This window comes from Monopterus albus, unplaced genomic scaffold (genome assembly GCF_001952655.1).
Source record: "Monopterus albus unplaced genomic scaffold, M_albus_1.0 scaffold61.1, whole genome shotgun sequence".
NCBI lineage: Eukaryota > Metazoa > Chordata > Actinopteri > Synbranchiformes > Synbranchidae > Monopterus > Monopterus albus.
The window spans coordinates 2,350,648-2,377,044 of NW_018127941.1; the positions used below are offsets into that span (position 1 = coordinate 2,350,648).

General features: G+C 40.4%; 2 protein-coding genes across 2 annotated transcripts in view; one reads left to right on the forward strand and one right to left on the reverse strand.

The window, feature by feature from the left end:
* The window catches only part of LOC109962029 (cyclin-dependent kinase-like 5), a 40,358-nt gene extending 19,648 nt beyond the window's left edge, over positions 1–20,710 (forward strand). The window contains exons 4-20 of the mRNA XM_020603360.1: positions 5,356–5,401; positions 5,562–5,698; positions 5,807–5,927; positions 6,578–6,637; positions 8,978–9,068; positions 9,199–9,388; positions 10,781–10,861; positions 11,700–11,866; positions 12,861–13,893; positions 14,341–14,442; positions 14,842–14,947; positions 16,580–16,703; positions 16,950–17,055; positions 17,296–17,458; positions 18,142–18,145; positions 18,472–18,589; positions 18,674–20,710. Of these exons, the coding sequence (XP_020459016.1) occupies positions 5,356–5,401; positions 5,562–5,698; positions 5,807–5,927; positions 6,578–6,637; positions 8,978–9,068; positions 9,199–9,388; positions 10,781–10,861; positions 11,700–11,866; positions 12,861–13,893; positions 14,341–14,442; positions 14,842–14,947; positions 16,580–16,703; positions 16,950–17,055; positions 17,296–17,458; positions 18,142–18,145; positions 18,472–18,589; positions 18,674–19,033 (3,009 nt within the window). The 3' untranslated portion in view covers positions 19,034–20,710. The remainder of the gene's footprint in view (positions 1–5,355; positions 5,402–5,561; positions 5,699–5,806; positions 5,928–6,577; positions 6,638–8,977; positions 9,069–9,198; positions 9,389–10,780; positions 10,862–11,699; positions 11,867–12,860; positions 13,894–14,340; positions 14,443–14,841; positions 14,948–16,579; positions 16,704–16,949; positions 17,056–17,295; positions 17,459–18,141; positions 18,146–18,471; positions 18,590–18,673) is intronic.
* Positions 20,711–21,697: 987 nt separating this feature from the next.
* On the reverse strand, positions 21,698–26,184 carry LOC109962030 (retinoschisin-like). Its single transcript, XM_020603361.1, has 6 exons — positions 26,130–26,184; positions 25,726–25,751; positions 25,439–25,631; positions 23,150–23,291; positions 22,864–23,059; positions 21,698–21,930 (listed from the first exon to the last, which is right to left on the reverse strand). Exons 1-6 carry the CDS (start codon positions 26,182–26,184, stop codon positions 21,778–21,780), a joined length of 765 nt encoding a protein of 254 aa, XP_020459017.1. The 3' UTR covers positions 21,698–21,777.
* Between the last annotated feature and the right edge of the window lie 213 nt (positions 26,185–26,397).

The window sequence follows — 26,397 nt, forward strand, 5'->3', positions numbered from 1 at the left end:
TGTTGAATGTCTGTTGATTATGTGGTGTGTAGCTAAAAACATTCTAACACGACCTCTAGTGACATGCCATGACATTAAACATAAGAAAATATTATGGCTAAGGCTACAGTTATACACGTCATAATAATAATATTAAACATCCTGTCTGCTGACAGTCATCAACTCTTCTCTCTAGTTATCCTTGACCATAAGCAACCTGCAGTAACTCATGAGAATGACTAAACATTTAACAGCCTGAGCTAGACATCCTGTCTACTCTAAACATTTCTAATACATCAAGTATCTAACCAATGTCTGACTAAAAATACCTAACACTGTTTACACAAGTTTCTAGCATACTTACTTCTGAACTTAAGTCAATGGCATGCTCATTTTCCTCATTTCCAGCCATTTAATATTTAATCTTATTTACCCCTAAATTAGCTTGGCACCCCTCGTAACTCCAAAAGTTTGTAATTATTTCAGAGTGTTAACAACAGAAAGCCTATTCTTAAAACGACAGGGTAGTTTGTGAATGAGCACAGCTTCTGTTGCTGGTGTTGTGCTGCAAATGGACAGCACAATGAACAGCGACAGCATTAATTAATTTGAATTTCTCCTCCATACATAGGTAAACAGTGTTATATGTATCAATGAAAAGAGATGTGTAACACTCTAAACAAAGCAGGTAATTGAGGAATCCCATATTTCAATTGGCATAATGCAGACATAGTAACTTCTCCAGCCTTACAACAATTCTCTCTAACGTTACAGAAACAACGCATTAACAGACATGTAATGTGTGTTTTTAAACTTACCTTTAAGTCCCACCAAGTAGTGGAAACATCAGTCCCTTTCAAGTAGGTCCAAGGTCGGTAAATCCAACTGGTGATCATTGAGTCTTCCCCCACGCAACCACATACAGTCTCATAGTAGTGAAATTAATTCCAACAGGTAGCGTAGCTCAAACGATAACATCATGGGTCGTTAATCTGCTGGTTAACCAGCAACACATGTAGCAGACACACTGGCCTCAAGCAGTCAAAACAAACAGGTACTGTGCTCTGGGGGGAATCCAGTGCTGATGAGCTGATCAGTCACCGCCGCAGGGTGCTTCACTTTCCGGCTGCTTGTAGATTAGACCTAGTCAGGTAAAACAGCCAGTCCCTGTACAGGAACATTCTCAGATATGCAGTAACCTCAGGCCCTGTATTTTTCTCCACATCCTCTGGTCACAGTGCAGCAGCAGGAGATAAAATGTATCCACAAAACCGGACACAGTCGAAAAATTCCACTTTTACAGCGGCACTGGTGGATGTCTTTCTTTTTTTTTTTATTAAATAAGCTTTATTGAAAATACACATAACAAACAAGGCAATTTAACATTTTGCCAATATGGTGGATGCACCGGTGGATGTCAGGCAAGCTCACATGACATGCAATGGCCTGGGTTCATGCCCATTCAAGGAAATCCTTAAATTATCACATAATACTTTATTTTGTCAGAAAAAAAGTCTTGCGAGTGAGAGTTTGTGAGATATGTATAAACTGAGTTGCTTTTGCATAGAAATACTAGTATACTAGAACAAGGAAAAGCATGCCATGGACTCTTTAATAGAAGTTTACTAATAGACCACACACGTTATGTAAGATTTTTTTTTGTACTATTTCTACTTCAAGTTACTTCTGTACCCTGCTGTTTTGGATATAGACACACTGGAGGAGGAATCAAATAGGTGGTCATGTTTGATTTTAGTCTGTGCCACTCAGGTCGTGGGAGAGGGGACAGCATACTCATAGTAAATAATCATTTACCCAGCTTGGTTTCTCTCCCACAGAAATGAGCCTTGCAGCCCATGGCCACATGGGAATTTCTAAAAAGCTTAAAATAAAATGTTACACAAAAAGTCTCAGAGCAACCTGTTTGATGCCTCTAACATGAACATGCACACTTAAATAGCTAAATCATTTGGTAGTGGTTGTGAACAAATTAGAGTGAATAGAGATGCAGTGAAATTATACTTTATGTTATCACTGTGACTGCAATGCTGTCTACGTAACTTTTGTTCTTGAAACAGAAACATCCTGAACTGACTTGAATGACTGATGTAATGTTCTGTGAACTGGAGCAAAGACAGAGGTTGTTACCTTTGGTTTGTGAAGTTTTGAAGTCACTACGTGGGTTGTTTGGGTGGTATTCTGTGAAGGTGGAGGTGGTTGTGATGGGAGTGCTTTGCTGTACGTGAGGACTCACATTTGAGCCCTTTGTAACTCTTAGGAGCAAATCAAAACTGTGGGCAGCAATGAAGTGAACCTTCTGCCATGATAAGTGTGTGTTCAGTGGCATGCTGCTCTGTCCGGTTCATCGACTGTAGAAAAACATTTTGTAGTGTCTGTGATGTCAGTAAGTGGTTTCAGAATGGATGTTTGACATTTTGATTTATGTCTGCTTTTTGGCAGAATTGAGGTGACATGTAAGCAGCAACCAGCAAGTGAGATAAACTGAGATATGATTCAATCAATTTTAAGCTTAAAAGTCATATTAGAAATGAGCTGTGGAGGCAATAATGTTTTTACTCTGTATGTGAGTCAGATATTTCTGAAGGACTACATTTAAATGAAGGTCTTCATTGGAGCCTGTAGGCTGAGGAAAGAGTTTTGAGTGGCAGGCTGAACTTTTCATCCTCAAAGAGGACCAGTGTAGATGGTAAAAATAAATATACTGTATACACAGCAGCTGAAGATATCAAATATGTATTTACACATTAACTGCCTACTGACTTCAGCACGTTTCCAATAGCTACTTACCTCCAATACTGAGCGTCCTGATTCAGAATGAAAGGTTAATCTATTAAATGGAGTTAACCTAAGTTATCGACAGCTGATATTGTTATTTTAACCAAAAACAGCGACGATCAGCACTGGCTAAACACAGAAAGCTGTATGAATGCGCTTTGTTAATGTGTATCAGAATTTAAAAGTCAATCATGTTAGAGCATCCAAATAATTTCTCAGACGTAATGTTTGCTCACACATAGTTTATATAGTTAACACTGAGTGAAACTGGTCTGGGCTAACGAAATGTGATGTGTCAGCACTGAAAATGTGTAAATACACCCACTCTTCTTCTTAAGCTACAGGTTGTCAAGCCAGCATTGTAAAATAACCTCAGAGTGTACAGTTTTGATGAATGGGATCATTTGGAACTGGTTCTTAACTGGAAAACTGATTCTCAATTCCCATCCCAACCAGCACCTGGCTAGGAAGTACTTCCAGCATGTTACTCCCTGAAAGAAAAACACATGCTTGTTTAAACTACATAGGCCTATTTAGGGCTACAGGCAGTAAACTGTAGTAGTGTTTTTTCCAAATTCTCAAAACATATATCTTTAAGGCTCTGGATTTATGGTGCGTTCAGGGGCTCTGAAAGTAACCTCAATTAGTATATCAAACTTTATTGTAGATAACTGTATTAAAAATATATTTATCATGAAATTGAAATGTATTATTTGTTGGCTAAGTTGTAGGTTTTAGTTTTAATTTTTATTTTTAGTGTTCAATGCCACGAATGCTTACAAGTCATTGCCCCTGTACTTTAAACTACACTTATGCAATACATTTATGGTATTGTGATATACCATACAGTACTTGTAGCTGAATGGATCATTGTTCCTTCTCAAATATGGCTTATTATCATACACAGATATTACAGGAGTAATACTTGGACACAGTTCAGGATGCTGTCAGAACAATGACAGTATTGTGAGTATTGTTTCAGTTCAGACTACCTCTGTACTACTGCCTGCAGGGTAGCCCTGCAGGCAGTAGTACCAATGTGCACACCTACATACCGTATGTATACATTCAGATTTACAGTATATACAATTAAAGCCTGGTATTTGCAGGATTTCTGATTCTGGTTAGTTGCACTATTGCTACTCATCAGATTTTAGTTCTTCTGTTAGTGAACAAGATTCAGAATATAACAGGTTGTTTAATTTATATGCTTCTTCTGCACATCATCTCCCTTCACACTATCTTGTGTATGCACAGCAGAGTGATGCTCATGAAGCTGACCCTGCTGTGAGTCATCTTATATGTCTACATGCTGCCTTTGGCTTTCCGAGAGGGGGAAAATGGAGCACAGCTCTGAGCCATAGGCAGAAATACCAGGCCTAACTAGGACATCTTGAGAAATGGGGTCTAGAGGTGGGGCATCTCGCGCAGAGAACTTCATGGAGGGATGATGAGAAGTGTCTCAGGAAAACAGTGATTCAGTGACGATCAACTCGGAATTTCAATATGCTCCATATACTGTATTGTTGATTATTTCATGACACTCATCTTTGTAAGTAAGAGACAAAAACTGTTTTTGCAGGATTTTTTCATAAGCCTTGTCCAAGTGTGCTAATCCTATTCACATTACATTTCAGTTGTGAATCACTGAGATAGAATAGTGGCGCCCATTCTTTATGCTTGTAGCCCCTTAACATGAAGTGAATAATTGCGATTCATCCTTCTCACTTGATGGGGAATTTTTCCCTCAGACTAGGACTGCAACTAATAATTATCTAGATTATGGATTAGTTATTTTTTGATTCATCTGTCTATACAGTGTAACGTTTACCAGATTGAATTTAACTCTTTATTCATCCAACCAGCAGTTTAAAACCCAAAGTTATTTAATTTGCTCATATGTGAGACCAAGAAAAGTTGTAAATTCTCACATTTGGGAACCTGTGACCATGAAATATTTGGCAGTTTTGCTTCAAAATTACTTAAAAATCAATTACCAAGACATTGCAGTTTATCAGTCATTTTGTCACTCAACAGCTTTACTACCAACATTCAGACGGTTTCATTTGAAAGCAGTCTGATAAATGATACTATACAATATTTTACAAGAAAAAAGCAAAGATTCAAGAAAAATAAACATTATGTTGTGAAGCAGGTTTTTAATTTCATCTTTTCCTTTCCCATTAATCGTTGTATGACCCCTTAGATTCTTCTCATGACCCCTTGGGGTGCTTGTCTGATTTGCTCTGATAATTGACACACACCCAGGTATTGGTTTAAGAGCAGTGCCCCCAACATGAATACTACTTTGTTTGTAATTGCTCAATTAATTAGAACACCCTAATTGTAGGTTTTGATTTAAATGTATTTTTATTTATTTATGTCCTTCAAGCCAAAGCCCATACAAATGTACAACAACATTATCCATTTACTGTACTGTCACTAGTAGCGACAATAAGAAAAACGGCAATAATAATAATGGTCAATGTGTTGTCAGTCATTTGCAATGCTGTATTTTCCCTTCGCCATGATGTACTGACAGGAGTGATGATTTGTCACTGCTGTGTGTTTTCATTGCAGGACACCAATGAAATTGTGGCCATTAAGAAATTCAAGGACAGTGAAGGTAGGAGGGCTCCCGTCTCTGATGAGAAAAACATTTGTATTTTGTGTTTTTATGGTAAAACAATTCATCATCTTTATTTCGGCTGGGATGCGTCCAATCCTCATCTCTGCTTGTTAGCCCATTGTGATGCTGATTTCCCCTTTGCTTCACCTCCATGCAGAAAATGAAGAGGTTAAAGAAACAACACTACGAGAGCTTAAAATGCTTCGCACCCTCAAGCAGGAGAATATCGTTGAGCTCAAAGAGGCCTTCCGCAGAAGAGGAAAGCTATACCTTGTGTTTGAGTATGTGGAGAAGGTAAGCACACTACAGACCAGTCCTTGATGAGGTCTCCCCTGACACTGTTGTTGCTGTCACCTTGTATGATGGGTCTCTTGATTTTTATTTGTGCTTTTTCTCTTTTAGAACATGCTTGAACTGCTTGAGGAGTTACCCAATGGTGTGCCGACTGAGAAAGCACGGAGCTATATCTACCAATTAATCAAAGCTATCCACTGGTGCCATAAGCATGACATTGTTCACCGGGGTAAAATCTCTCTTGTGCTTAGTTTTTTATTAGGACACATAATAAAAACAGCTACAGTAAAGAGCAACAGTATTAGTGAGACAGGGAAGAGACGTTCTAAGCAGGAAGAGGCTAATGCAGTGACCAGATCACCCTGCTCCATCACTGGGCACCATCTGTGCTTACATTTTGAGAAACAACAAAACCATAACTGTATTTACAGTACATTGTAAAAAATAATCCTGTACATATGACTGTTCTTCTATCATGAAAGGTTTTCTGGTGTGCTGTTAATGAGCATTCTATTGTTCACAAGACATGAGCAGTGGCACCGGAGCAGGAAGGCAGATGGCCCATGTGAGCCTTTGGCACACTGAGAGCAACAAGGCAGGCATCCAAATGGCCTGTAGTATATCTCGCATGTGACAGTGTTATTGAGGGATCTGATGTATAAGTTATGGTTTGTCTTTACAATCTCTGAATTTTCACTGAAAGCATTTGATTTTTAGGATTGTTCTTGCTCACTGCTTTTTATAAAGAATTATCATTCACTTTCCTGATCTTTTCAGTGAAGTGGATGAACATTCAATGACAGGGATGATGATAGTAATGATGTAATGTTGATGTCCTCTATCTAGTGATGTTACTGTATCTGTGTTCCTCCTCCTCAGACATAAAGCCAGAAAACCTCCTCATCAGCTCTGATGATGTCCTCAAGTTATGTGACTTTGGTGAGCACTTCTATCATATGCACACATTGTGAGCTCTGTAAGAAAGATGTCAAAACAGTGAAAGCTGTGATGTAAGAGGAATATTTTCAACAGAGAACTATATTTGGCTGAAACCAGTGCTTCAGGAGAGCAGCAAACAGGCTTCATCCGGTTATCTAAAGCTTTGTGTGCAGCCCTCTCTCCTTGTTCTCAGGCTGATACTACTGTGCACTGTTCTCCTATCTTAATGTTGGAAAACGAGGCTATAATCATGCTTTGATTCAATCTGGTAGAACCACAACGAATCAGGGGGGAAGCAGAAAAAATGGCATAGCCAACATCATGTAGGCAGTGTCAAGTGAGAGGCCGGAAGTCTCGCTGTTTGTTCTTTGTTAGCCAAATGCATTGAGAAGATGAACATAGGCCAAACAGACTCCACTGTGAAGGTTTACGTTTGGGACAGTGTGATCTCACATTTATTTTTACAGAGGTTTTTTTTAGTGCTGGTTCTTTCAACTCTGAGAAAGGCTCGTGCTGAAAATAAAAAGCTCGTGCTAACAGTTGTTAGCTTAAGTGAACTTCACATTGACAGGTTTTATCTTCCATTCATTTATTATTGCAGAAATAGTAACGTGACAGACTTTTCACTCTGGGCAGGTTAATCATTCATGTTACAAGGACTTCTGCTTTGCCAGTAGTGTTATTTCCTCGATATTTTTAAAAGAAAAGTCCAACATTATGAGCAATCAGCTTATTCACTGTCTTGATAAGAGTTAGATGATAAGACTGATGCCACTCTTATGCTTGTACACTAAATATGACACTACAGCCTGGAGGTGGTTAGCTTAGCTTAGCATAAAGACTGGAAACAGGGGTGAACAGCTGTCATGGCTCCAACTGAAGGTGAGAAATACACCTGTTAGCATCTGTACAGCTTAAAACATTTGCATGAGATATAACATGTAAATTAGTGATATTCTGAGGTGTTGGTATAAACATTTATTTATTTATTTTTAACCTGTACACAGATCCAGACTAGTTGTTTCTCTCTGCTTTCTGCCTTTGTGCTAAACTAACAAAAACACAATTATAACTCTCAGCAAAATGGTAAATATCTTTATTTTCCAAAATATCTATTTAAATTTTTACCTGAAGGATCTATATCAGAGAATATGTTAAACACCGGAGTTAGGTGGATCCATTAGAATGAGAATTGATATTGCTCTCATATCTCATATTATATATATAAGGTTAAAGCAAGTAGCCACTTAGCTTAGCTTAGCACAAAGACTGGCAACAGGGGAAAACTGTTATCCTGGCTCTGTCAACTAAATACTGTGCAGAACAGATATGGTCTAAAGTGTCTAGTGACATAGCTTTCATTGGTTATTTCAGAGAAAATTTAACACTTTCTCAAAGAGCCAGAGTGTACTGGTTTACAAAAATTTCTCAGTACAGTAACATTTGAGGGTATAAGGAGGTAGCTGCATTTTGGAAGTTTTGGGGCCTATCCTGAATTAATAATATAAAAGAGGGAGGTCTGCAGGGAACTCTGTTCACAGGTTCACTGTAGTTAATTACTGAGTGAATATCTCCATCATAAAACCTCAAGCAGTGTTTGGATCTTTAATATGTTTCAAATATGCCACCTTAGTGTGAGAGGTTAAGCTTTATTCCTGCATCCAGGGGTTAGCATATCGTGGCCTTCATACAGGTCATATACAGTATCTGCCTACCTACTAAGGCTCAATAAATATCATGTTATATCTGGTTTAATTTGTACAAAACCCAAAATGTAAAAACAACACGTTGTAGATTTGCCGTCTGACTTGATGCTTCCTAAGCTGACAACATCCTGACTCTAGCTTCATACAGACCCTGACGAAGACCATAAGCCCACAATAAACATGTTCAGCATACTGCAAGTGCTGCTAGAGTTGGACCTCTTCAAGCTTCATAGATCACATACAAAAATGAGAGTGGTATTTGTCTTCTGATCTAACTCTTGGCAATTAACATAAATGAATATGTGTAACTGATAGTTATGTTTCATGATTCTGAAAATACATTTATATCATTCATATCTATAATTTCATACTTCAGTTCTTTATGAGTTGAAATGTGTTTAACAGTATCCAACATTAACTTGTACTGGTGCAGTGTTGTCCCAGATGGCTCATCTCTGTTAATCTCCTACTGTATATGAGTGCAGTTTTTACCTAACTCAAATAACTTAAACCTTTGAATCATAATGAGTGTTCAGGGAGTCCAGTTGAAATAACTTTTAGGTCTCTCAGCATGTAGAGCACATGTAAAAGCTCTTCATTATACTGTATTGCTTCTTTTATCTTCTCTTGCCAGGCTTTGCACGTAATCTCTCTGAGGGTACTGATGCTAATTACACAGAGTATGTAGCCACTAGATGGTACCGCTCTCCAGAACTCCTGCTCGGGTATGTCCAGCACTTTTTGCCTGAGAACCAACAATGGATCGGAGAACTGAGTTACGACAGTGCCATACCCTTTTACTAGCTACTCTTATGCCTAGCATTTATCATCAACCCCTGAAATCTCTGGTCTCAGGGCTCCTTATGGGAAGGCAGTGGACATGTGGTCAGTAGGCTGCATCTTAGGAGAGCTGAGCGACGGACAGCCTCTATTCCCAGGAGAGAGCGAGATTGACCAACTCTTTACCATTCAGAAAGTGCTGGGACCCTTGCCACCAGAACAGATGAAGCTCTTCTATAACAACCCTCGGTTTCATGGGCTGCGGGTAAGGTTAGGCCACACTTCACACGCTTTACCCCAACCCTCACTATGGCACACTCTGCAGACCTGGCCCTGCTCTTATTACTGCTTCTTTCCTTTCCTTCTAATCTTTCTGCCTCCTGCTCTTTTTCTCCTGCTGTTATTTATTTTCTCTCTGCACTACATCTCTGCGCTCTTCTCATTTTTTTTCTTTGGCCAAGTTTGCTGTGCCGTGACTGATTGGATCACAGTGACTCATCGTGTATCATGTATCCTGTATGTGAAGGAAGGCTGTGATAAGTCTTCTGTGGCAGGCTGGTGGTACAACAGACACGGGTCGTCCTTCTCTTCCCTGCCTACGATTTAGGATATAATTATTAGTTTGCAAACTGCCCCTCTGTCAATCCCTGACAGTGAATACTCTGATAAGGACCCTGTTTGATAATGCTGCATTTTTTAAATTTTGGGAACCTGAGTGTATAAAAAATTGGTTAATTGGTGTGGGAAATTTTTGGAAAATAAATTCTTCTGAAGTCCATCTTTTAGATACATATAAGTCTTCTACAGGAAAATGCTCTCTCTGGATACACAGGCTGAGCAGGTCACAGGAGACAATAAATTAAAGATGCTGCTGCAACATTAGTGACACTAGCATGCCAAGTACATTACAGGATGCAAGTATAGATTGAGAGCTCACCTAGCCACTACAAAAAACTATATATTTCCAATGTAATTAATACATTCAGTCAACTAATTAATAATAGGCTGACCATAAGAGGTCCATATAAAACAGGGACCAATAAAACCTGCAGTAAATATAAAATGAAACCTTAAACAATAAGGTATGATACACTTGAGCTAAAATGTTATGTTAAAAAAAAACTTATGTTAAAAATACATCCCATATCTTAGGAAGCAAGTAAGTATCACATTCCAAATCTGGGCAACCTTAACTAGTCACTCAAGATACTTTTTATACCATTAAAACCACCAAACAGAGGCCTTGAAACTGAAACATGGCCTGAACTCTTGTTCTGATGTTAATGAAGCAGAAATAAAACCAAATATAGAGAACCAGCCTTTCTAATAAACATGTTAATCATGTGCCCATCACTGGCAGCATTACCATTAGCCCAACATACAACAGCTTAAAAGGCACTGACCACAAAACTCTGACAGAGAACATTTGGAAACTTCCTACTGATGTTGAAGGACTTCAGTTTCTTTCACAACAATATGAACTCCAATATATGTATTTGTATGAAGACACAATTTCAAAGGACCTTGACTAACTTCTATGAAGGTTCATCTAATTAACATCATGAAAACCAGTTGACACATACTTGTGCACTGCATGAAGTACAGATGTTTTATTTGTGATGGAGTGTGTTATTTTTCACCCTCCTACTTGTTTCAGTTCCCTGCTGTGAACCATCCCCAAACACTGGAGCGAAGATACCTGGGAATCATTGGCGGAAGCCTGCTGGACTTGCTCAAGGTAAGGATCACAGGACTGTCAGAATGCTGCTGTGCTGAGGAAATGTTTTTACTTATGTCTTTTATCAGTTTGAGCTTATTCTTGCTCATATAGTAGTATTAAAGCACTATTCAACCATGAAATGATTCCTCATTAACTAGACATCACATAATTGCATCATTATCACAATGTTTACATCATGACTGCATGATGCCTCTTCACTGTTTCTGCATCTCTCAGCTCATATCCTGGTTTCAGCACTGCTGTTATCGCTGTGTCTGCACTGTAAACAGGAGCTCCATGTCAAGAATGTGGGCAGTGCTTGTGCACTTGTGCTTTTCCCAACAGATAATGACTCACAGCTAACATAATGTCATCTCAGGGTTTACTTCGGCCAGGCCAGGCATCTCTTTCCTGACTAATCAGACTGTGTTGAGTGGAGTTTAGGCATTAACTGAACTATAGATTTTTGGTAATTGCTAATGTGAAGCTGCATGAAATGCAAAGAGTAACTGTCTGAATAATTACTTCAGTTTTTGTTCTGAGAAAATGAGAAAAGTTGCAGCCACTATAAATTTTATTTATCTCAAACATTTTAGTTGTCAGTTCAGTTCCAAAGTGTTATTTTGAATGCATACACACAGGATTCAGCTTTCATTCAAATCTATGACAAGAAAAGCAGATGTCACTAATCATATTTCACAACACTGCACGACACAGTTAAAAGCAGCAGCAGCCTGACTTTTATGAGAATAGTGATGACTCATGATAGCATGACTGTTTCAGTTTGTTTGTCGAGGTCTGGATGTTCGGGGAGTCTCAAGGACTCAAAAGGCTCCTTCTGTGTGTTTTGCATTAGAACTTGCTAATGCTGAACCCAACAGAGCGATATCTCACAGAGCAGAGCCTGAACCACCACACCTTCCAGACCCTTCGGTTGGTGGAGCGGTCCGGTCCACCCACACCTACACCTGTACGCTCCTCCAAGAGAAAGCCTCACCACGGAGACAACAGCACCCCCAGCAGGTCAGCAGTAAGCACAATAAATGGTTTAAGCTTGTCAGTATCTCACTGTGGTTCACATACTGTACATAAATTACTGTAATGTGTTTATTTTGTCTGTGCAAAAGTGATCTGCTGTTTTCAGTCTACAGCCCCCTGAAGACCATAATATCTTTAACAGTCAGAAATTTTTGCAGAGCATTCTACCCGTTCAGACAGTATTCAGATAGATTTTATCTAGCATGAAACACTGATTTGCAGAAACACAAAATGAAACAAGACAAAGCAAACTACACACAGCATATAAACAAAATGTTGTATGACAAGTATAAAGCACAAGATATCAAATATTATTTCAATAGGGGTCCTGGCCTGCCACAAATCAACAACAAAGAATGTCATAACCCTGCTACATTTCTGCCGTACATGAAAATTGTGACATGCATATATAATTACTGTAGTAATGGGTATTACCCATTATCCAAATTCTTATGTTTTACTAATATATTTATAAAATTGTATATTCTGAGGATCTCACATCAACTGGTAAGTTGTGCCAAATTTTAGCCCCTTCACACTGAAATTATTTAGATCTAAAGGAGCACCATTTATGAATTTTGGCTGAATTTTCACTATGCATAATATTTTACCTTTACTTGTCTCTAGTAAAGAAGGTTCCGGGTTCGAGCCTGGGCCGGACCCGGAGCCTTTCTGTGCAGAGTTTTGCATGTTTTCCCTGTGCCTGTGTGGGTTCTCTCCAGATGCTCCAGCTTCCTCCCACAGTCCAAAGACATGTAGCTTAGGTTGATTGGTGACTCTAAATTACCACTAGGAGTGAGTGTGAGTGTGTGGTTGTCTGTCTGTTAGTGTCAGCCCTGTGATAGACTGGCAACCTGTTCAAGATGTACCCCGCCTCTTGCCCAATGTCAGCTGGGATAGGCTCCTGCCCTTTTTAGAATAAGCAGTATAGATAATGGATGGATGGATGTTAATGTCCTTTCTCTCTGCTCTTGGTCAGAATTCATGGTGGGAAGAGCTCAGGAAGTCACCGCTCCAGCAGCAGAGAGTGCTCCAGCCTGCCCCGGCATGAAGACCTCCACCCCAACAATGACAGCTTTCTCAATGGCAACATGTCTGCAGCACTCAACCTCAGCCCCACCCTGCATCACAAGAACTACCAGCCACAGATCTTCAACCACTCCACCTCCTGCAGCATGGACCTGGCCAGCAGCAACCTCCCTCACCTGCTCAGCCCTGGTGAGACCAAGACCAAGGGCGACTTTGAGATGAAGGTGTCTGACGGTCCCGGTGCCAAGTACCTCAAATCCAACTTCCGCTCGCAGCAGAACCACCACTCTTTTGTGGAGGGGAACACCAACACACTTCAATTAGGGGAGAAGCACAGCCGACACAGCTATATGGACTCCCACAGCTCCACGCCCTCTTCCTCCAAGTTCTCCTACCTGAACTTATCCAAGAGCTATGGCACGCTTAGTGATGCCAAGTCAGTGGGGAACTTGAATGATGTGCATCTTTATGCTGATGAGCCTACATCTCGTTATTTTCCCACAAGCTGCCTCGACCTCACAGCCCCAAGCAGCCCAGCAGCTCGACGAGTAGACAGACTGGGACCTGGCACAGTTGGCCGAGGAAGCATGCGCTCGGACAGAGAGAGCAACACTCTGGACTCCTCCTATAGGCGCTCGTCCACCCGCCACAAGGCCTCAGAGGATGCCCAGTCGCCAGATGCCCTGGAGCCTGGGGAGAGTGGAGTTGAAATGAGCCATGTTCACTCTCTGTCTGCCCCACATGACCCTCTGGCTTATGGTCAGGGATACACCAGCCCCTTTTCCTCCCAGCAGCGACCGCACCGCCACTCCATGTACGTACGGAGGGACCACCAGAGGACACATGGGGCAGATGATGGGCTGGTGGTGGGGCAGGGTTTGCCCACTAGAGCCAGCAGCCTCCAGCTCCTGTCTCCACAGCTGCAGCACCGCACACTGCCTCACCACTCTGGGGGCTCCTCCAGAGAAGAAGACATGAGCAGGGTCAGTGATCAGCCCACACCAAACCTCTCCAAGCTTAAGCAAAGCCTAAGCCTACAGGATCTAGTCATATCAAATGCCTACACCAGGTTGTGTTGGATAACTCTGCCACAGTCCCAGTTTGTTCAACAATACAGCCAGGATTTATTCTGGTTCGCGTCTGAAAATATCTTCATCTGTGTTAACGTTTTCAGATCTTAGTAGTCATTTTCCCAGGTTTGTAAGGAATTGGACAGGCAGGATTATCATAACTGCAATTTCATCTGTGAATGTTGCAAGTGTCAAAAGTGTGGCTTACTTGTTAGGATATACAGTGAATCCTGTTACCTGTATATTTATATATACTGTATATACACATATAGTGTATATATAGTGTATGTGTGTGTTTATTTGTATGTGTGTGCTGCAATGCTGAGCTCACTTCATGCTTCATCATGTCTCCATTAACAGAGCGAACAGGCACCCACTGAGGTCACCCACAGCAGACCCCCAATAAGGGACTCCACAAGGGACAACGCCGCATCTTTTCACACACAGCGGCAAAAAAGCGAGGTCCGACATTCTGCCTGCACCCACCATTACCCCACCCACGTCCAGTCTTCCAAGAGTGCGGATGTGGGTGGATACTGCTGTCATAAACGGCTCTCTCGCTGTCTCTTTCTCTGTCTCTGCATCAGATGCCTCTTCATTTTCCCTATGTGCTTTGCTTCCCTCTAATGTGACTACTTATGATAGCACAGCCAAGCTTGTCATCACAGCTTGTCATCAGTTTGATTCTGGAGGACATTTACAGCCTCTACAGATGTTGCTTTTTTATAATGACCACTTGTAAATTAATATGCCTCCATTTTTGTTCTTTCAGGTAAATAAAAATGTCAGCGCAAATAGAGAGGCATGCAGAGCAACTGACCTCTGAGGTTTTATATGACTAGTTCTTCTATTCTGATTCAGGTTGGCTTATATCATGACCAGCAAACTGAAGATGGGGGTTCTTCCAAAGAGAACCGCAACATCTACAGTGAATCCATGCCTAGGAGGGTGGGCAGCTTCTACAGAGGTTGGTTTAGTCAGAGTGAACTTTCTGGGCATGTCTCTCTTTCTTTCACTCCACTGTGGAGATCGAGTTATCAGCTTTAAGCAATGGACACTTGACTGCAGATTACTACAATTACAGCATTTTTAAATATATATTCATGCTAGATTTTTGAGCTTGTTACCAATCTTGATATCTTAAGTAATATAACAAAACAAAATGTGACACATAACTAACATTTTTCAAAAAGGATCTACACAACATTTTCTTATTAAAGCTACAGTATGTGACATTTTTTCAGATATTTTATCTGTAGAAATGTGCTCCAAAACATAATGTGGAGGGGTGCTGTCGAAGCCTCCTGTGACCCAGACTCATTGAACACTGGCAGCAGTGCAGAGATATTAGCTTCTAAAAAGTTCTGAGTGGGATTGACCTCTCTAACCAATCAGAGACTTTCAATAATTTCTGCTTGAGTAAGTTGTGTTGCATTCTCATTTATTGTAATTTCATAATGTCAGATTTCTGAAGAGCTGGGCAGATCGTGGTGGAGCGTAGCAGATTGTATTAGAGCCCAGTAAGGCAGGGAGAGAGAGCGGTGGGCAGAGCAGAGTGGATTGATTTGGAGTTTCCTGCTAGCACTACATTAAGTTACATACTGTAGCTTTAAACAAACAAAAAGTATTGGGCAAATTCAAAATGTGGTCTTGAGTTAGGGGATCACCAAATTAGTACAACTCATCATGAGGGGGACATGAATGTGTGTTCCACATTTTATGGCAAGCCATTCAGTTGTTGTGGCACTATAGAGGAAAAGTCAAGGGATCACCAGCAGGGTTCATCATTTGGGCACCGCGAATGTCTGTACAATAGCAATCTATCCAATTATTGTCGAGAATTCAGTCTGAACCAAAGTGTCAGACCAACACTGCCATCCTTAGAGCCATGCTGCCAGCATGGATAAAAGTAGTGACAATGAAATGTCCTGGGTCAGACATTTTACAGGTGAAAAATAAACTTGTCAGTGCTCACTAGTGGACAAACAATGTAATGGAGACATTGTTTCTAAATTGCCTCAAACAATTCTTTGGAATTTCTGTATAAACATTTGTACTTACTCATCAGCAGACATGAATGCAGTACCAATATATGTGTGATATGAATATCTGCTGGTACGTTCTTAGGCTCCTCTACTCACAATAGTTTGATGGCGTACAATTTAGTTTGTAGAAAAATAGGACAAACCCAGATGGCATTAGTCCATCCATCTCAGTGTCAACAGTGTCCAGGATCTGGAACTGGTGCACACTGCAGTCTGTCTTTGAGACTACCACAAAGGGCAACCAAAGCCAGGGACGTTTCTGCACACCACAGCTTCAGTGAACTGAAGTTGTTTCAATTTGCAGTCCAAATGATCACAAAAGCACCACAGTCCTTTGCTGTATTTTCTTTTTTACCCATGGATTACCATGGGTACCATACGTATTAACCTATAATATTCTAATTCTTCTTGTCGGTGGAGCACATCTGACAGTTACAATTATACAGTGTGTTTTTGTGAGGCAGCAAGGTGTTACTAAATTTAATGTAGAGAGAGTTTATTTTTCTCTGTGTATCAAAAGGTGATTGAACTTCTTTGTTGTGTTTGCGGAACAGTACCTTCTCCCCGGCCAGACAACTCCTTCCATGATAGCAGGGGTCAGAGCCGGGGCTCCGGTCTGACCGGAGACGGCAGCAGTTTGGCGAACCACTCTAAACGTCAGCCAGCATTTGACCCCTGGTAAATATCTCCTCCAACCACAAAAGAACATTGTGTATTTATATGTGCTCCAGCTGAGGTTACCTAAATGACATATACTACTTTATTTATTATACACCGCTCTATGAAACTACAGTATTTACCAGCAGATTAAATGTTCACACGACTCACATGACATAGTGGCTTTAAAAGAAAGTGCCAGGGCCTATTAGGAGCTTGTACATTCTTAGTTGGGTTCAATCTCAGCAGAATTTGTTTTATTTTCAGGACTGGCCCAGATACTGTGGTGCTGAACCCCTCTGAGCCATCCAAAGAAAAGGAGAAGCAGGGTTTCTTCAGAGCAATAAAGAAGAAGAAGAAGAAAACTCAAATGGTAAGTTGTGCTGTATGTGTAGCACCTCTGAGGACGGTAGCGTGCCTGGATGCACTCTTTCATGCTTACGTCCTTTGAGGTCAACATCTTGTTTGTAAAACTGTCTGACTTCATATTGTATCTCTTCCTCTGCTTTTCATATGTTTAATATATTGCCCTTTACAGAGATTTAAAATTGTCTCTTGTTGTCATGTGCATCATATTTGGCTGTGCCACCAGTGATGTGCCTCTATATTACAGATGCAAGTCCCTGAAGGAAGGCCTCCTGTTATCAAGAAATGCCTTTTGCCTCTGCTTAGCTCAAAGAATAACATAAAGCATAGTTCCTCTGTGAGAGTCCTCCCTGTAGAGTCTTCTCCCATGGTACATGCTGTTTTACACTATCGTCCCTCTTCTACCAACTGATCTAACATCGCCTGCAGTAACAACATCAATCAGCACTGTTTATCGTGCCATTTGAAGCCTGTTGTCACTGGTTCTTTTTGATCATTTTCTAAATACAATGATTAGTGGTTCATTCATTTAATTAGTCCATCTGATTCGGATCAGTCACCACCGATGTGAGCATACAGCCCTAACAGCACGTGTCTGGTTAAGAAATGAGGGTGAATGAGAGCGCCAAGGCTTTTTAGGCACCTAAGATTTTGGGAGTCTGTGCCCGCTTACATTTCATCTCTATTTTTCAAAGCGTATCTAAACTTGATTATAGAAAATAGATCAAGAAGGGGAAGGAACCGAAACAGCTGCTGAATGTTAAAGTAATCACATTTTGACATTTAAGCTGGCTGCCATTGCAGTGGCAGCTACAGTTGAGCATGAAACAGGTGTCCAAGACTCTTTCTTCCCTTCACATTTCTATTTATATGTGCCAGTTTGTTCAGATTCTGGGAGGGGGTTACTGTTGATGACAGAGAAATAAACGCAGTCTGGCTAGGAGGAAGCAGGCAGCCAGACTCAGGCTGGGTGGAAAATCATGTGTACTCTATGACAAGCAAATAGCTGGAAAATACTAAACCTTTAGGTTTCTCTTGGATTGTATAAATGTCTAAAATTCCCTTAAAAGCTTCATTTTTTTCTCTTTCTCAGATCAGTGCACACTTTGGGTTTCTGGCTCCAGTTGCATGCTTTTTTAATTTTTATGATTTCAATGCACTTCAGTATAAACCAAACACTTATTAGCAAAAATAACTTTGGCACATAGTAAATCATCATGTGTAAAGGATAACAGCAAACACACATTTTCCTAAGTACATTTTGAGGGTTTAATATTACTCTCTGTACAGTCTGTTTCCAAGAATACTGATGGAAGTATTTGATGGAAGCATCTTTTGTTAACTTCACCTCACAAAAAACAAGAAGACCATTCTCTGTTTCTTGTTGTCCTTTACATTGTATGGGTTCTACCTTGCTTACCAGATCCTCGGGTCACCAGAGCAGCCGCCACAGGTCTCGTGACAAGAGCAGAGAGCGGGACCAAGACCGAGAACGGGACAAGGACTGGCCTCCTGACAAACTGTCCGACTCACACTCACCAGTAAGTCTCAAGGAAGACAGCTGTTTTGTTTTGAAAGGTTTGATTTAGATACGGTGGTCATGAAATGTGTCATGTCCCTTTCAGAGTCAGCCACTGAAGTCACTGCGCAAGCTCCTGCACCTTTCATCCTCATCCTCCAACCAGACCACACCCTCTGACATGCGCTATCAGCCGCTACCTAATCCAGGCTCTGCTCAAGGTGGTTTTGCAGAAAGCCGGGGTCACTCAGGGGTCAGTACACCCCAGATGAAGAGCAGACAGACAGCCTACCCGCTGCCTGGACAGCTGGAGTCTGGCTGGCACACGTCCGCCCTGGGCCGCCCTGAGGGCAACCCCTACCCAGAGCAAATGAGCATCAAGGGAGGCCAGAACGGACACGGCTTCAGGCGCCCCTCCAGGTCTCGTATGCCAAACCTCAATGACCTGAAAGAGACGGCTCTGTGATCTCCATCGCCCTACAGCTCCCCCCTCCAACTTCAGACTCCTCCGTTCCCCCTCTGTTGCTCCTACACCGCCCTTGCGTAACAGTACACCTGCTGAAACAAACACACAAATACCAAACCTTCAGTATTAAACACTGCTTGGGCCAAAAGCCTTTTTATGTCTTAGTTTTTTAATGCTTCCTTGTTTGATAGACTTCATATTATTACTTCTGTAATTCCAATTATAATTTGTATTATAAAGTAAATATATTACAAATTAAACATACAGTATATATAAATGGATAAAGTGTAGATTTTAAGTGTAAGTATTTTTGTTTCTATTCAACATAGAAATATAGTACATTTTATTGCATAGTATTTCCTTAAGACTGTCTAAGGCGGTCTAAACAAATAAAGTTTTATCAGTTGCTGCAATGGAGATTGGTAATATCAGTAAATTTGTGTTCATCTCACCAGGACTGTACGTCTGTGTCCGAGCTGTTTTGCCTTTGGATGTGCTCTGTCATGTCGGTTACACCTGCTCAAATACGCAACTACAAGTCAAAGCGTTCTTACAAATATAGCTGTAGTGCTGTTTTTCTGATTTGGCACTGACAGTCTAAACATCTTAAATCTGTTTGTTATTTTTTGAGGATATTTCAGTTTGTATGTCTTTTTGAAATGCAGCCATTTTAGACACAGTGGTGCCATAAACAGAGAGAAATCCTGACCTACATCCCCCTCTGTAGGAGACAATGAAGCACTGCAGTTAGTTTTCTGACATGCACTCGCTAACATTTAGGCTTTGACTTTTCATGCACGACGTGTGTAAATCATTTTCCTATATATTATAAACAAATACACGATAAAAACCATGGCTACAGCTCAATCATTTGAAATAGGACAAACATAATAACTGTTTCTTATGCAGACTGAAGATCCTGTAATCTAAAATGATGTGCTGCAGTGTTTATGTAAAAATGTTATGGAGCGCCCTTATTAGTAGTACAACCCTGCACTGCTTTGAGCAGATGTCAAGCATCCAGTGAATGAAGCTGCTACCGAAGGATATGAATTTCTATGTTAACTTCACCCACTACCAGGATTTCACATTAGCAGTTCCCAGGTGGTTCCTCTTGTTTGATCAGTTATAAAATGTACAAACACATCCAAAATATTACAGTATATGTTGTAAAAGTATCATTAATAAAAATGGATTGCAAGTTTTATTCTCACTGATTGTTACAGTCGTTTTTGCAGCCGATAGAGGAATGTAAAAGCCATTCAGTGGTTCCCAAATCTGTTTGTCTGATACAGTGTACTGCCACAGCCCTGACAGATATACTCAAGGACCCTTTCATCAGCACCGCCCATCCTGCTCCACATGTACTCATTTGAATTGAGTTTAAACTGAATGGAGACAGTGGAACAATGTTGATCATATAAAAGTGAGCATTATTACATTACTAAGCTTTTTTCATTCAATTGGACTTTCAGTGGTTTTATGCTAATTTATTCAGAATTCAGCGACAGAAGTTGAACATTTATCATTCATTTTTAGTTATTTTAACCATTTTTCAATGATTTTAACTATTTCATCTATTTATCCATTACTTTTACCTTTTTCAGTATTTATTCCAGACTTTTAGCAAATTATTTATTTAATTGCATTACAGTTACTGTTGCGGTATTACAGCTAACATAACCACAATCCTTCCATGTACCTTCTGCTAGCTGCAGAAGTCCCCCGGGGCTGCAGTACATGTAGATATGTTTGGGAATCACTGTGCTACTGTGGTTTAAAATGATTGCACATACTGAGACACTTGGGACAAGCCTTTAAGAAATTGAAGTGAAGTGGAAGTAGCCTGGCAGAAATAAATCCTCAGCCTTTTAATGTTGCACTGTGGCTCAGCAATGTCACTCTCACTCTGTAAATTCTTGCTCATATCATGTTTATTGTGTGTCCAGTGTGTGAAGACTCAACAACATGGGGCCGCAGGCTCCAACAGTCACACACTGAGTCGAAACCAGACTGTATTGTATTGTGCTGTGCATCTTTAAGGACTCTGCACAATGTATTCGACACAATACATCGTTGTTTTGCTGAAGGAGCACTGTGTATTATATTAATACTGATGTGTTACAAATTGTTTGGTAATATTTATAACAGAGGATGTTTTTTAGTTGTTTAAATGAAATCAAGTATTAGGTCTGTGCTTTTGTTAGAGACACAAATTAGTAGCATAGTCAGTGTTAATCAGCTTTTTTTTTTTAACAGGGCATTTACCTGACTACATAAACTCACAAATGAATGCTTAACAATTTTAGAATATTCATGTTATGTAATAGTAACTCGCAAATAAAACAAGCTCATTTGATTGGAGTCTTAACTTGTAGAACCTTTTTTATTTTCCTTTTTTGTAAAATAATGTTTGAGTCTGGTTTGAAGATTAGATCTTTGTATTTAACTCCTATAGCTTTATTAAAGGACAAAAATTCCCTCTTCATCCTCTGTATGCATTAAAAAGGTCCAATCCAGTACTTTTATGATAAAACAATGAAATTATAGAGATTTTAAGACAGCTATAACAGTGCATCAAAGAACATGTCCTTTGCTTTGAGCCTCGCCAAGAAAGATAGGATAAAGAAATTCAGGTCATATTAATGTAACATACAGTAGATGGATCTTTCAGTGCTGGACCAAGATCCCCCTTTTGGCGAGTGGCATGTTGTCGAGGGGAAGGATCGCAGGCCGAGTGAACGTTAAGTGCACTTGTTCATGCACATCAGCAGCTCCATCCTCATGCCGATGCGGGTGTGCCAGCCCAGCGGCAACAGGCGGATGTAACGAGCTACAATCGGCGGACGCAGCAGGTTTTGCACAGTGGAGGAGTGGTCAGAGTTCCCATAGAAGACCTGAAGAGTACAAAGTAGACAGCATGTTCAGCACATCTCTTCATTAGCATGTCTCTGCACTTTCAGCTCACTCTTCTTATGGTCTCATTTCCCTACCACAACTGATATCTCGTTGAATGGTACAGAAATTAGTAGACTATTAGCACCGACTGCATCTCAAATTGTTATTCTCTATGTCTTTGCATTAACTAGATATTCACTGCTCATTTTGTGTTCATTAAACACTGCCATGATTTTCCAATTTGAAAGCAAAACAAAATTCCCTGTTCCAAGAACTGAACTAACTTCATTATTTATTACTTTCTTATTTAACTGATTAATAGTTTGACCTATAAAATGTGAGAAAATTGTGAAAAATACTCATAACACTTTCTGAAGCCAAAAGAGTCAAGACCAGAAAGATATTCAGTTTGCAGTGATAAAAAGCTGAAGAAAGACTGCACAGTTCTGAATTAGTTATCAAACTAGTTCCTGGTCATTTTGATTTACTGATTGCTTAATCGGTCCCCTGTTTCAGATCTAGTCTTCATACCAACCTCTTCTCAGAGAATATTCCCTAAAATGTAATAAAATCAAATGTATTTTTAAAAAGTGACTTTGTGCATGACATTTTTATCACCTTATTTTATTTTCATACACACTGGGACTATTCAGTTATTGTGAACAAGGTAGGCTAAATGTGAAACACAAGAAGATAAGTCCAGAATATTGTTATGAATCATAGTTGGTACAATAAAACAATTAAGAGGAAATCATTAGCAGAAGAATACAGATTAAAACTGAATTTTTGTGAATGTGCTGCAGAAAGATTTTCACAGTCTTTTTGGGATGGAAGTAGGGATGGAAGTCTTATATATATTTATATTATATTTACTTGTCATTTGTTGCACACACAGACTCCAGTGTTACTGTAACTGACTTTTGTGTACTTACCCTGTTGTTCCCTGTCTGGTCTTTGTAATAAATCCAGTTCAGAGTTTCCACAGTACGGTATTGGACGCTATATTTAGTAATCCACTCATTTGTATCGCAGCGACCCTGGGTGAGGATGCCAGACACCACCCCTACCTCCTTCAGGTCGATCTGGATCCACTGGTACTGGTCATTGAACTTGGACAGCCATGCACACCTAACAAGAATAGAGGTATATTCTTTATTTTCTTCAGTTGATGCAGGATGTGACATGAATAGGAGAAGACAGCGGGTTGTTGTGCCTCACCCAAAGCCTTGGTTGTTAAGTCGAGCCTTGCTGGGGACCCAGGAGGAGTACCAGCCACTGTACTGGTCCTGATTTGAGCAGCTGATCTGGTCTGATGTCACAGATCCAGATTCAAAGCCCAGGGCTCGGTGGTATGGGCATTCTGTGGAGGAGAGTATACTGTATGTATTGTAACACCAAAGTTTTTTTTTACACTGACAATGAACTCAGCCTAGATTAGATTCAATACTTGAGTCAGCCTGGGTCAAACTGACAGGACACTGAATATGTTCTGCGAATGATTTTGCTGATGTTAAAACTGTTGGGCTTGGTCTGGACTTTAGACTGACCCGCATGGCCAGTTTACACTTTGCCACACTGCCACTGTTAGAGTTCAACAACTGCTCAGGGTCACTATAAACACTACTATTATACTATTCTGTATGTTATAATAAGTTGCTGCATTCGTAGAACAATGCATATCCGCTAGAAAAACAAATATAATTTATCTAGCAAAGCAGGAGACTAAACATCTGGTCGGCAATATGGATGGCAGCGTAAAAGAAAGCAGGTCTGGGTTTACCCAACTTAAAACTGTACTACTGGGCGGCCCAGCTCCAAGCAGTGGTGGCTTGGGCGGTGAAAGATATAAAGACTGGATAAGTTTCTACTGATGAAAATTCCCTACTAGGTATACAGTATCATTATACTCATCCATTTCTTAGGCAACAGTCTCAGAATAAAATTAAAATGATTAATGTATGATTCAAACACACACTGAAGGTCTGGACGTCAGTACAAAAGCAAATAAAAGGAGCTATAGCTCTGTCACAGGCCATGCCTGTAGTTGGAAGTGTAGAGTTTCATGCATATAGAAGATGAACTGCTAACCCACTGTCTGATGCATTTAGGCAAGACAGCCTTTATTTATATACCACATTTCATACACAGGGGCAATTCAAAGTGCTTTACATAGGCGAAGAAAAACAGTAAGCATTAAAACCAGATTAAAATACAAACAAAATAAAAGGTTTGAAACATGATTATCTAGCAGTTACAGTGCAGAGAGTGCAGCATAGAAACCAGTCAGTCAAAGTCACAGGAAAATAGCTGAGTTGGGGCACATTTAAGGTCCTTGGGAAGTTGGTTTCATCTGTGTGCAGGATAGTAGATAAAAGCAGCTTCACCCTGTTTGGTTCAGACCTGAGGGTCTACCAGTTGACTGCTTCCCAAGGATCTGAAAACCCTGCTGGGTTTGTGATCTTCAAGGAGATCCCATTTAAATCTCTCCCACACTTCCAAGGCAAGTTAGTCTCGTCCTCAAATTACCTACTGTATCCCATATTTACAAAAAGCTCATGCTAGCCATTTCAGATAACTCTCTACATATTCAAGTGCAATGGGAACTGGAGCTGAGTGCAATCGTGGATGATGACGCCTGGACGTACATATGTAGTAGATGGGGTTGGAGCCAGTTATAGAAAAAATTTGACTTGAAAGCTAAAATGAGGTTCTTTAGGACTGAAAGTCAGTCTCTGTAAAAACAATTTGACCAACAAATGCTAGACAATGACAACAAATGACAGTTATTTCATCTGTGTGTGCAGCTACAGTATGTCAAGCAAAGTCCAAACCTCAAAGTGATCTAGTCCTGTAATGTTAATTACCTGTTAATATGTGTTAATAGTAATAAAGTTAAAATAAAAGATTTGACACATCAAAGGCTTGTGTGAAAAGGCAGAAAGTGATCAGATCTGCTGTGTGTTTCTTTGCCCAGTGTCATGCTGATAGGTAAAGGGCACATCCTATTTTGGACTCCTTAATCTGCTCATCACATTCCTGTGCAGGTAAGTAGATTATCTAATCCATGCCTCTTCTGCACAGTTGTTCATTTCTCAGCCCCAAACTTTTAGCATCTCTATAACACATTTAACATACAGTAAGGACATGACTGAAAAATCCTGAGATCATGGTCAAAAGTGGCTGTGCACCACTGCAGAGATGCAGACTGTGCCAAGATGAGGCCGAGTGCATATGAGGACACAGCCAGCTTCCATTAGCTGTGTGATCCATCACACCATCTGGAGTGTCCCCATACACACCTAAAAATCCACAGGATACAATGCTGCCCCCTATTAATCTTCATATGTGTGATGCTGGCTGACATATTGTCCTTCATATAAGGTGAATCCCATTTATCACTTTTTAAAAACTTTCTGTCCTGGTAAATAAAAGACATGCAATGTCTCTGTGAGAGTGCCAAACTGGGGACAAACAGTCCAGGTCGGGTGACAAAGATGGAGCTCTCACCTGGCATGCAGTTCAGTGGGTGATCCTGAGGTGCTAGCAGTGGGGGCAGTGAGGTTGGCGAGACAGGTATTATGGCTGCAATGGCGCGTGTCGGTGAATCAGCAGAATCGCAGTCACAGGTGCAGGCTTTGATATTCCTTGTCCACGTCTTGCTCAGCTGCTGGTCCTCCCCCTGGACAGACTCCTCTTCCTCCTGAAGGACACATGAGGAGGAGTTCATCCACAGTTTGCTCTCAAAGTTTGTTAAAATCATACTTCTTTTAGACCTTTTATTTATAGCCTCTTACCTCCTGAGAGCGAACAGTGATTAGTCCTATACCACGTCAGTAGATGCATGAAATGCAGAAACAGATGGTGAAATTAAATGTCAAAGCTCAAACCAAATTTTACAGGAGAAACTAATCAAACTAAAGACAGAGAAAACTTAAAAATAATACTGTGAGAACAGGTGTTTCCATGTGATTAAACAGGACTGTACTGTAGCAAATATCAAAAATACAGCTAAACTTAATGCTCACTATCAGCAACCCTCTGGAAATGACACCTCTTTAATGAAAGATGGTAAATTCCAAATTTTTGTGCAGCAAAATGTTTATTTGATTACCTAGCTTGATTGGCATGGTAACAAAAAAAATTGAGCATATTCCTGAATTTTATAAATCAAGTTCAGTGCAGGTGCACGATGACTTACCTTGTGATAGAAGCAGGAGCAACAGCACAGCAGTACAGTGAGCAGCGGCCCCCATCTTCCTCTTCGGCTGAGCCGTGATGCAATACGTGTGATAACCAAGACTAGTAGACAGGATTAGTGTAATCCATAGGCCTGTGATAGCCTTATCTAATACTCTTTAATGACCTTTAGAGACCTCCCTAGGTTGCTCTATTGTACTGCACCTGTAGCGAATAGCATCACCTCATATCAAGAATGAGATTAATACTTGATGTCAGTGGTGTCTCTG